The sequence below is a fragment of the Falco peregrinus genome, chromosome 15 (assembly GCF_023634155.1).
Source record: "Falco peregrinus isolate bFalPer1 chromosome 15, bFalPer1.pri, whole genome shotgun sequence".
Taxonomy (NCBI): Eukaryota; Metazoa; Chordata; class Aves; order Falconiformes; family Falconidae; genus Falco; species Falco peregrinus.
In genome coordinates, this window is record NC_073735.1 from 1,890,454 (window position 1) to 1,902,619 (window position 12,166).

At 39.9% G+C, this 12,166-nt stretch overlaps 1 protein-coding gene across 3 annotated transcripts in view; it reads left to right on the forward strand.

Moving 5' to 3' along the window:
• The window catches only part of SIK2 (salt inducible kinase 2), a 55,247-nt gene that overhangs the window by 6,154 nt on the left and 36,927 nt on the right, over positions 1-12,166 (forward strand). For all 3 annotated transcript variants that reach the window (XM_055819414.1, XM_055819413.1, XM_055819415.1), the window contains exons 2-3: positions 3,696-3,812; positions 6,977-7,040. In XM_055819414.1, coding sequence (XP_055675389.1) covers positions 3,696-3,812; positions 6,977-7,040 — 181 coding nt within the window. The remainder of the gene's footprint in view (positions 1-3,695; positions 3,813-6,976; positions 7,041-12,166) is intronic.

The following is a 12,166-nucleotide window of genomic DNA, read 5'->3' on the forward strand; positions in this document are numbered from 1 at the left end:
CTCTGGAAAAGGTTGGCAACATAAACACTTGTAGATAGGCTTGGAAATGGTAACCGGCTGGTTTTGAAAGACTTGTCCTTTCAGTAAAAAGGAATACTCAATTTAAGAGCAAACTGTGGAAGTGCCAAACTGCACTGGAAAAAACACCAAGAGTCAGTGTACTTTTAAAGCTAGGTTTTTCACTAGCATAAGGTGATGTGAATAAAGATTCTTTGGAAAAAGTAGCGCTAGCAAGCCATACGGTTGCAGAATTCTCCCCCTCCTAGTAAGGAGGGGGTGAGAAGAATAGAAGAAGAAAATATGAATATTTGTGCTAATCAAACTGATGATACAGTGATGGATAGATAAAGGTTTGGCATGAGCCGTCAGAGCAGGCTGCTGTTGGGGGTTTTTTGGTTGGTGGGTTTTTTGTTCAAACTGTCGAACCCCCCCTTAATTTATTGCTTTGCTGCAGTTTCACTTGGTTGGGGTGGTGTCCTCTTCTGTGCTAGATCTAACCTCTTTTCTTTGAAGTCCCGTATAGTTTTGCTTTTATTAGCTTTTCTGTACTGCACACATTTCCTATGTACAAGAAGAGTAAATGGGAGAAAGTTACTGCAATTTTTTTTTTTTTTTTTTTTTTTTTGCATTTGAAGAGAGCTTTGTAAAATACCTAACTATGGGGAGAAAATGCACAGTGACTGTAAGGTGAAATTAAATGAACCAGAGCCTGGGAAGGAGGCAGTCTTAAAAATTGCAAGTGATGCAGGCTTTAGGTAAAGCTTCTACACTGTTGTCTACGTGAAGAAAGGAGGAGGTGAAGAGAGAAGCTACTGTAAATACCGCAAGTTACCGAGAGGCTGATGCTGTTTGTGTAAATCTTTGTTCTAATTAGATTGCCTAAACTTTAAATACACCAAAAAAAATGCAGCGGGATTTTTTTTGCATTACTCTAAATCGATAAAGGATTTAGACTTTCCCAAACCCTGATCTAGCCGAGATTGGAGATCCCTTGTCGCTTGACTGAATGATGTCAGTCTTTCATATCGCGGAATGATTTTCACATATTACAGAATGTATTACCATTCTGTGACAGGCGTGCAATATTGCTACAGATAAATCTTTTCATTAGTTTGTGAATAAGAAATAGCGGGCTCCATTCCTCTTAAATCTGGAGGTCACTCAAATAACAGGTATAAACTGGGATAGATGTGGAGGATGAAGGAGAAACCAGCTTGTGTGTCTAGTTGATTCCAGAGACACAGTATAGATTAGAGGAAGGGGAGAAATGTGACTCATGGGTCGTTGTTAATATATATATTTCCTGACACATAAGAATTTGGTCTGGCTTTCATGGTTTGGTTTGATTATTTCAATGTTTTGTAACTTTCTAGTGAAGTGATTTCTTCTTAGGCCAATAAATTGCACCTGCAAAAAAGTAAACAATAACCAGAAGTCATTTTATTAGGTGTGATCTTAAATTAGGCCAGGGGGACTTAAAGGTATGGGGTTTGTGTGGTGGTTTTTCTTAAGCAGCTGAGTGATTGTTTGGATCCTCTGCTGCCACATGGCACATAGTCAGACGGAACAGGGCAGCAGCCTGCCGTTCTGCGTTCATGGGTGAGTGGAAGGGGACCTGCGGAGAGAAACAGCAATTGCTGCAGGGAGCAGTCAAAGGGAGTGCAAACCTGGCAAGAGCAAGTGGGAAGTCTGCATTTGGATAGTCCGGTCCCGTGCATGTTACTGTTCTTCTTCTGCCTGTCTCTTACTCCTTCCGTGTGTGAAGCCAAGCCTTTATTACCCAGTTTTATACATGTCGGGTGTAAGACAGCAAATTCATGTTGTTGGAAGGAATGGGAACAGGATGAGGCGGGTAACAAAAAGGAGCAGAAGCAGGTGTTCCACAGGTTTTATTTGCATGGTTTATAGTCAAAACCCAGAAACTTTCAAAGGGAGACCTGTAATCTTTTAGGACGCACCATCCTGAGCGTGACTGTTCGTGTGTGCTTCTCAGTGTGCAGTGTAGTGTCACGTGCGAGAGGGCAGAGTAGCTGCTTTACGGAGAGGGCTGTAAATACAAATAGCTAGCAGAAGACAAAAGAGAGAAGCGTGTTTTGAAAAGATAAGGCATTAGGATCCCCTAAATTGCCCTCTGTTATACTAGGATAGAAGAAAGTTGCAGGGAGCTGGGGAGGAAGAGGGCAGTGTGGAGTGGCTGAATGCCCTTTTAGGTACCGCTTCTTCCAAAGTGTCCGCTCTTAGGTTTTGAAGAATAAAGACTATGGAGTAACTCAAGGGTAATGGTGAAGGTGTTGTGGGCTGTGAACCTTTTTTCTTGTTTGCTGTCTAATGTATGTAACATTATTCTTACAAATATATACTGGGTTTTGGTAAATCTGCTTTAAGCAAGTTCCACATCAACCAAACATTTGATTAACAAAACCCCCACCTGTCTTTTGAAAAAAGTTTTTAAAAAATGTTTGTTTGCTTTGGAAAATAGTCTTGTTCTGCTTCAGCTAGGTAAGACTGCATCTTGCACCTTAAAACTAAAACCAACTTTTCATTGATTACAAAGCTAGATCAATTTATTCACTCATAGCAGAACCTTGTTTTTCTGGTGGTTGGGGAAGACAAGTGACTTTTGAAGAGGTTATCAAGCCAAAGCATACTGAAATGAAGTCAATAAATAGTTAATTCTGAATTCAGGTGAGTCCATAATCAGCCTTACAGGAGATAATGAGGTTCACCTCCTGTGGATTTTAGTCTCCTGCATAGCAGCTGTCTCCCATAGTTCAATAGTTTGTGAAATGCAGTTATAATTGGAAGCATTTGTGTGACTAACATTGTTTGCTCCTGCTTCAGCATTAATAATGAGATATTCAGGGTGAATAAACACCATTTCTATATTCAATAGTTTTTAGTATTGTTATCCTTTGCATCATGGCTTTTATAGCAGCTATATTTTTCTTCTTTGTTTTAATGTTTTTTTTTAAATGTCTTCTGTTTGAAATTTTCAGTCTCCTATAAACATGCTTAGTTGTCTGTAATTCACTTTGCAGGTATTGGCTAAAAACAAGATCTGATTTCTGAACTAATCGAGATCTGTTTGCAAGGTTTGAGTGATAAACATCTGTACAGAGTTTTTTCCCTGAACAGATGAACTGTAGATGTCCTTATGTAGTAGCATATTAATTACAGTTAAAATAAGCATGTAACGGCTGAAAACACATGGATCCACCATGTTTTGATTATTTGTATTGAGTCAAAAGTTTTTCTTTTAAAATACCGTTTTTCTTTTGTGGAATTCAGATTGGCTACCTTGACTTGAGAAATGGACACCATTAGGCTTTTAAAGAAGATCTTTGTCTTTACAACACTGCTCCATGAAGGGTCATCAGTTGGTCCCACCTGCTACTGATATAAAAACATTCTGCACCTGGGCTCGTTGGAGCACTGGCCTCCATCACCTGTTCTGTGTCTTCCATTTTTTTGTAAAACTTCCTTTTTCTGAGACACTGTTGTTAGGAGATAGTCCTGCAGCCGCTACTGACGTGTTTAATGTTATGTTGCTGTGTTTTTCAGTGTGGGACATGTATTTCTGAGGTAGAAGAAAGCCCCCAGTTATCTGGGGTTGCACCGTTCCCTTTATAATAAAGGCTAAACTAATGAGGAAAGTGTTGGGGAGCTTTAATCTCACTTTTGCTGTCTGTCTGCAGGTGGCAATAAAAATCATTGATAAATCTCAGCTGGATGCTGTGAATCTGGAGAAGATCTACCGAGAAGTGCAGATAATGAAAATGCTTGATCACCCGCACATTATAAAGCTCTACCAGGTATGGTTAGCGGTGGGGGTTTTCCTCTTCTCTTGCTCCTGTATGAAGAGTTCACTCTACACCAGTGACTCCTGGCAGATCACCAGCCTGTGACAAAGTCAACTTTTCTGGAACTGATTTGTGTTGGATAAGTGTTTCACTTTATTGGAAGTTGTGGTCTTTTTTTATTCTATGGTACCATGAGGCTGGCCATGTTAGATACTCACACATACCTGAAATCGGCTAAAAATACACAGAAGGTTGTAAATTTCATGTTAGTGAAAGAGCTGAGTTGGAAATACCTGGTGATGAGGCTTTTCCTGTTAGCAGACAAGGTAAGCTAGAGCAGGGTAGGGATATTCAGCGTAATGTGTCCACAGTGAGTAAGTACTAGCTGGGAGGATCTGCGAGGTTATAGTGGTTTTCTTGAGCTGAGTCTTGGCTGAGAATTGCAAATCGAGGAGTAATTGCAGCCTTTTTTTCTTATCCAAAGATGATAAGACATGAGGATACGTAAATCCAGATTCTGCAGACGTGCTTGTGATGTAAATGCATGCACCAAGGAAAAGCTTCCCAGACACTTTATCTCAAAGTGCATTTACGAGGAGACAGATAACTAGTTCTTTAGATTTATTTTTGTTGGAGTCTTGCATTTCACTGTGGATGTGGACAACTTGTTATTTATCCTAAAGTGAACCATGTATGTTGTGGAATTGAATGCATCCCTTTAGAACACAAATGATGAATAATTATGGTACAACAATATGTATTTACATAAGAGATAAACCTGCACTTGCGATAGTGCAGATAATGAAAACTTTTGAAGGTTTTTACTTGTGACTTTTTTAGTGCACGTAGTTTGTATAGTAAAATATAGTTTGGTTTGTTTTCTCTTCTCTTTCATTTTCTGTTCCTGTTAGCTTATGGTAAAATGTTTGAGGCTGCTGGCTCAGAAGCTGAGGCTTCTGCTTCGGATAACTCTTGCTTTTAAGGCCTTCCTGGGAATGTTCCCTTTGGGGTCGGTCAGTGTGCTGTTTAACAAGTCAGATGGTGCTTCTGAGATACTCTTGTGCTTGTTTCACATAAACCTAGCTCAACAAACAAATGAAGGTTTGTGCGTGCTAAAACTAAACTTTTGAATTTGAGTTCATCTGATGATGTCTATCAAGGCAATGTGAGCACAAGGACTTGGACCTGTGGTGTTGGAGTTGTTCTACTGACTAAAGACCAAGATCCCAGTTTAGACTGATTTAGCTTTAATTTCACCTTATGGGAGAGACTGGCGCTTGCTCTTTTAAAATGTCGATTTCACTGAGTAGAGGCGGACCTTAGCGAGTTAAATTTCAACTAGCTTGAGTAATATCTGCCACAGTTCCTTCTGAATTAATGACAAAACACAAAAATAGTAGAGGAGAGTCTGAGAACAATGAAATTAAGCCTGGAGATCAGCAAGATCACTTGAAGAGGAGGCCAATTGTTAGGTGGTGCTTACAGCTTTACTGCTAAGGAGTTGGCTTATTAGAAATGCATTTGGTAGATAGGTGAGTTGACTTTTTTAAAAGCCTTCAGTCAAACTGTCTCACTAGTTTGCTTGTGTAGTGTGTCCATAACTGCACTTTGTCCACGCTACAAGTTTCTGGATTGTCTTATGTCAAGGAACTGCTGAGGATTATCGAAGTTAGGTAATGAAGCTAGCAATCTTGGCTTGATTAAAAATGGTTCCATCTCTATGTAATCCACAGGCTGTTGCAGCTTTCTGTCTCCAAATGCTGGTTTAAAACAGACTTTCCAAACTGTTTTGCCTTCAGATACAGACATTTCAGTCATAATATGCTTAGCTGTTGTAGAATTAAACAAGGGTGCAGGAGTGACTGAAGAACTGCCGTCTTGTTCTGTCTGCTGGCTTGTCAGTTTTTGGTAATTCTGCTGTTTTTATAACTATCTATATATCTTTCAGGATTTGCCTTTTTTTTTTCTTTTTTTTTTTAAAAAAGCATTCCTCTAAAAAGTTTACTTGTGAACAGTCTCCTAGGGCCTTTAAGCTTGTGCATAAATGCAAAAATCAAATTCAGGAAGGTCTTGTCCGCAGACAGCTCAGGCTGAACTATTTTACTGTGGCTATTGAAATAGGCCCAAAATGTCTTAAGTGTTGAAATCGTATTGTACTGCAGGGAAGTCCCAAATTACTCTTTTATTTTGAAGTAGAGGATTTTTCACTTTCAGTGTATCTTTTGATTATGCTGTTTGTACAATGCATTCCTGAGTAGCTGTTCAAGCAATTGAGTAGATCATTAGAAAGAAAGCTGCCAGATAACTGACTGGGCTGCCTTTTCCCAGCTTATATCGTGGAAGTATGGAATTTTGAATTGTTGGGTGAAATCTTTTGTTCAAGGCCATGAACAACCGTTCATGGAAAAGTTTTGAAGTCTTCCCCTTACCCTCTTTTTTTCCTGTTTATCTCTATTCCTTCCGGCCTCCCATATTTTTGAACTGTGAGTAGTTCTTGTAAGAGGAAGGCTGAAGCTTACCAGAAGAAGTAGACGATGCTTAAAGCTTGATGGTTTGTTTTTTTTTTTTACTCTCCCCACCAGATGATATAGTGAGGATGTGATAGTTTTGTGCTGTACTATCCAACCGTACAATGGGATTCTGTGATTGTGGTACTTTTACCTGAATTTTGCCAGGTTTCAAGACTGATGTTCACTTGGGTTTCTTTTTTTTTTTTTTTTTTCTTTCTGTAACTGGAGAACTGTTGGTAACAGCGGTCAGTATTGTCCCAGTCTTCTTTTGCAAGCATCAGCCCATCAGCATGTTAGAAAAGTTGAGCAAGGGAATTACTTTAGGCTAATTCCTTAAAGGAAAGTCTTTTAACTAGCTGCTGAGGATACAGTAATTTTGTATTAGTTGCCTGTGGCTGGGAATCCTGTCCACCACCACCTCTGTACGGTGGCTTTATGAAGTATTTAAACCTTATCCTTGTGCTTAGCATGCAAGTGCTCCCCTTGAACTTGTTGAGGTAATTTGGAAAAAAAAAATGAAGTGAAAGATTGAGATAAGTGTATGTGCAAGGCAAAGACTTTCACGTCTTTATCAGAAGAGAACCATGAAAAGAAGTATCCACTGGGGGGGTGTTTGCTATTTGCTCTTCCCGCAAACAATCTCATGTGTGATTTCTCCATCAACAGGTGATGGAGACCAAAAGCATGTTGTACCTTGTGACAGAATTTGCCAAAAATGGAGAAATTTTCGGTAAGCAAGAGAATATTCTCATGTTCAACATTTTAACGTTAACTTCTGAAGTTTGTTAATTGTATATCTTGCCCGAGGTTCCCTTTCAATGTAGTATGTTACTTTCCTTTGTCACGAGATGTGTGATGACTGTCACTGTTTCTCATTTTGGAACTAAAACTTTAGGGAAAGCTGTTCCAGCGTATGCTAACTTAAGAAAAAGGTTAAAAACTACTGATGGAGTGAATAGTAAAAGTGATTCCACGCTCCTGAGACTTGCATTCTAGTATTGAAAGAGGTTCCTGCACGCTCTCTTCCTTCCTGATTGTGGTAACGGCCGCAGTAATAAAATCTTCTGTGCCTGTGTAACACAGACGTGGTTATGGCAGCCAGGTTGTAGCCTTTCAGCTCTCCATCAGTGTAGCTTGGGTAAATGTCGTAACTTTCAAGGAGTCAGGCTTACGGTCTGCTGTGCCATTATTGGTTACCTCTAGGATGTTTTGTCTTCTATAATTGTGCGGTGCCTACATGTCCCAAGTTACAGTTCTGAGATTTTTCTAAGGTATTGAGGCTAGGGTAGTAGTGAAGTCCCTTCAAGGAGGGACAAGCTGAATTTTTCCCCAGAACGAGCTATATGTTGCGGTGCTCCTTTTTAGGCCACAAAGAAGAAATATGTGATATTAAGTAGTTCAAATGCATTTCATTTTGACCTGTGTTAGCGCCTTTAACTTTATAATGTGCATTAGCGGTCAAAGTCTTTTTTTCAGCTCCTGCATAGCTGATGAAATATTTGTGTGAGCCAGTGTTCTTTTGACCAAAGACGAGCTTGCTGCTCATAAACTCATTTGACATAGTTTACAACCTGCAGAATAGCAAGACAGTGTTCTAGTAAGGCTGGGATGATAAAAATACCAAGACGATAACTCCCATTTCTGTATACAGCGTGTTAGCGTAGGTCCGTTTTGGGGTCTGGTAACCTTTGAATATCTTGTGCCTTTCTCAGGAATGTGGGTTTTGTTGCTTTGGGTTTGGTTTTTGTGTTGTGGTGTATTTTTCTGAAGGAACAGCATGATTTGCTTTACACTGAATACCATCTGGAAACACTGAATAAGAAGAAAGGGGATTCTGTGTTTCTCACCTTCTAAGCTGCTTCTCAAACCAGTGCTAATCTTGAAGCCCAGCCATGAAGCTACAACTGTGCTTGGGTTTTTTCCTTCTGAAATCTTTTCATCTTGATACTTGCCTTGGGAACTACAACACTGGAGGCTGTTTATCTTGCAAGATTTGTATGCAGACTTGCCTAAGACAAAAATCTATCTAAAAATTACCTTTATTCCTACATCAGGTTAAGTTCGTGTGTCTTGTGTAATTTTAAGGTTTCATATATGAAACATTCTCAGTACTCAGTCAAGATTCTATAACAACGTATTAAATTGCATTTACGTGACCAGAAGGTTTTTTAGCTGCTGCTTTATGTGAGAAAGTTAGGTGGCCATAGGGGAAGACAAATTAACAGAAGGCAAAAAATACAGAAGTTGAATCAGCGTGGCTGAAGATTCTCAAAGTAGCTTGGATGGTAACTCTTTTTGGCTTCTTGCCTTGGCTTTTATATGTATCGCTTCCTGTAAAACTTTGACTTAATCTCTCTGTTCGTTCTGGAGAAGCAAAAGCTTTTTAGGCTCTGAGACCTTCCCTGTGTGCAGATACTTTAATGTGTGTTTCAGGCAGAGTTTAGCTAATTCTCTTAGACCTTGTTTGCTCTTAAAAAAAAATTAAGAAATCTTTCTGGGTCCATTATTAGACATTTAGTATTTCTGTGCAGGCTTTTCTAAATTATTTTTTCCTGATCTATTGGAATGACTTCTCAGAGGGGCTTTTGTAATTAAGGATGGGATATTCTGCGGTTGTATTTGCCACTGTTACGTGTTTTTGGAGGAGGAAGCAGAGTGGAAGTAATGGCAGAAACATGTTAGAATTTCAGAGGGGAAAAAAAGTCTTGTCTGAGAGCCTGCAGAAAAGACAGAAGAGACAGTGAACTACAACAGTAAGTGCTAGGTGAAGAGCAAATGATTGCTGTCTAGTAATAACAAATTTGTTTAAAGTTTGAATGGTATCCAGGGCAATGAGTTTATTTTCCGTGAATGAGTCTAGCATATCCTAGTAGGGTAACGGAAGAAAGGAATAGAAAAATAGGAGAGGAGCAGAAATAGTCTCAAAGGTAAAAAAGATCTTTTTACCTGGAATATTTCGTATATAGCAGGTACTGTTGCTTTGTTTAGGAATTGGACTGAGGTGTTCAAGTAACAACCTTTCTTGGTTAAGACCTGATTTCATGAGTTCTGTGCTTGCTATCCAGGCAGTTAGAGTTCTCACATGCATTTTCATTGCAATAACAAAACCGGAGCTGCTGAGGGTTTCTCTGAAACTGTCAGCATCACCACGCAGAATGAACTTGGGGGCAATGAATAGAGTTTGGCATGTAGAGGGCCCTGGTGATTGGAGTGCAGTAGAGATGGAGCCTGGCTGATCTTTTTTTTTTGTTTTTTTTTTTTTTTACGCTGGGGGGCAGGGGGATGGATTGCATGGAAACAGAACTCAAATGTTCAAAGTTCTGTCTTCTTGTCTGGGTTATCTTTTCCCACCTTTAAGTCCTTATCATTAGGCTGCTTGTGTCAAAAGCAGGATGTCATGTCCAGGGCAACTTTGATGTAACTGGAAGGTAAAAAAAAGTAAGGTAGTATTTTAAAAACCAAAAAAGTAGAAAGGTGACTTGCAAGCTTTTCCTCTTTCCTGTCCTGATCCTTCTTTGAGTATATTGAATTTGCTATGTTGAGTCTAACAATGTGTGTGAAATAAAGTCTCCCTTTTACAACACGTAGTTTCCAAACAGCACAAATAGTGGGATTCTCTTCTGGAGTCCTGTACCCAAGTGTCTTCAACGTTTTGAACATTTTGCCACGCATAATCCTGCTTTTGGGGGGGACTTTCATTTTCTGTTAGAAACCTGTGGAACCCACTATTTGTTTAGTTAATCAGTCTCCTGGCAGCATTTAAGTATTGTGCTTTGTTTTGTTCCTTGACTAACCTTTGCATTTGGGGGGGGTCTTAAAAAACAACTGACAAAAAACTCACTCTAGGTTTGTGGCATGGAGCAGCTTATTTAAATTTTTACTCAAAAGCTGCTGAGGTGGGAGAAGTATGATGAGAAAGACAAACTTGAGTCTGGTGGGGCTGATCTTCCTTCCTGTTCCTCTGTAATCAGTGAGGAGTGAGAGGCCTCTCCAGGGGCTGGTTCAGAGCTTTGACTCACCCTCCAGAGGAGCCTCTTTTTTCCTCTCCGAGTACAGGAGGAGCTGAGAGAGAGATTAGACTCCCTGGGTTGAAGTTAGCCTTTGTGATAGCTCTTCTGAGTGACTTTGCTATTCAGCGATGTACAAAATTTGTGAGAGTTTATAGAAGTCCTTTTTCTATCTTCCTCTTGAATAAGATACTTTAAAGAAGGTAGCATGCTCTTAAAGATGGTTGTCAGTAGTTGGTAACTGGTAAATGTTCTCTTAATACCATGTCAGGCTTTCAAGTTCACTGTGAGTAGCCTGGTATTAAACCTCATTGAGTCTTTTCAACTCTGCTAAACCATCATTTCATAGTGCTGACTGGTAGTTCATGGACAGGATTATTTTCAGCCCCTGTACTAACATTCTTCGCTGTGGTCATAGCTTCAGTGAAATTTTGTATACTCCACAGCAGTTCTGAATTTGCCTTTTGTCAGTTAATGTCATTGCAATAAATAATGTGTTTAGCCTAGGCACTTACAATGCTGTTACATTTTAGATTTGTTTTTTTTGTTAAGGTCTTTAGATGTAATAAAACGTTTGAATTAAAAAGATTTCAGTTGTGCTTAAATCCTTTACAGATCTACAAAGTTTCTAACGAGCAGTTTCCACTGTGTTTTTAGAAGTCCTTTCACAGCCATGGTCTTGTAACCTTCAGCACCCCTCACCTGAAGTCTCTACCACAGGTGGGATGCAGATTATCTGTTAGCTAAAATAACCACAGGGAACCTGTTCTGAAGGGCTAATTCCCTAGCTCCTCATCAGTGACTGTTCCCATTACAAGGCTCCAGACTGGGCAGCAGGAAGATACTAAGCCTAAAACCAACTTAATTGTTCAGCAAGGGGAAAGGGAATATCCAACTTTGAGTTACGGTTCTTTCTACCCCCTCTTGCTTGCAGTCTGACATACTACATGTGCATTTTAAAAGCAGTAAACATGACCAAACTACCAGCTTCTGTGATTTATGTCTAGCTTAACAATTGTATTTAAAGGAATGTGTTGCTTTTGGCTGAAGTTTGGGAGCAGTTATTTTGATCTTGTCCTTCAGTTTCCTCATGTGGCTTCCCACTGGGTTTTAGTGTGAAAGTATCAAACAAGTAAGTGATGATAAGCACAACTTCTTCATCTAGCACTCTAGTGCAGGATCTGACACATGACTAGGTGACTATACCTATGTATGTACTTTTCTGGCACTTCACATTTCTTGTGTGAAATAGAAAAAGGAAGGAGAGAAAGACTAAGGAACAGTTCAGAGGCAAATATTCCAACTGCCAGGCATGTGCCTGGGAAGAACAGCTTAACTGCATTTGCATACTCACTGTGGTATTTTACATCTCATAGCAGAGTTTCCGGATTGTTTAGGTGTTCCTTACAACCTTCAGTCTGTTTTGCCATTGGACGGTAGGTTGGGAGGACCCTGCTGCCTAGAGAACCGCCAGGAAAGAATGGGATACTGTTGGGCTGTATTGTTGTGCTAATAGTCCTGCTCTTACAGAGGCATCTCTCTGCTTTACTGTGAAGAGCCATAAGATTATCCTGAGGTTTCCAAAAACATTCACAATGGAAACGAAATGTTTATTTCTTTTGCCGGATGCCAGCCAGGGCATCCACCACCCGCTTTAAAAAATTACTTTTGTGGAGGGATAGTAATGCACAGAAATGCAAAATAAGCTCCTTTAGCCGGTTCTGTTCATGCTCTGCCTCCCTTGTCCTAGAGGGTACCTTAGGACTTGAGCCTGTTTTTGCAAGAGGCTCTTGTGCATTCACAGTGGGTACCCAGTGGCTGTGTGGGAAATAGATCAGCCCAGGTGGTC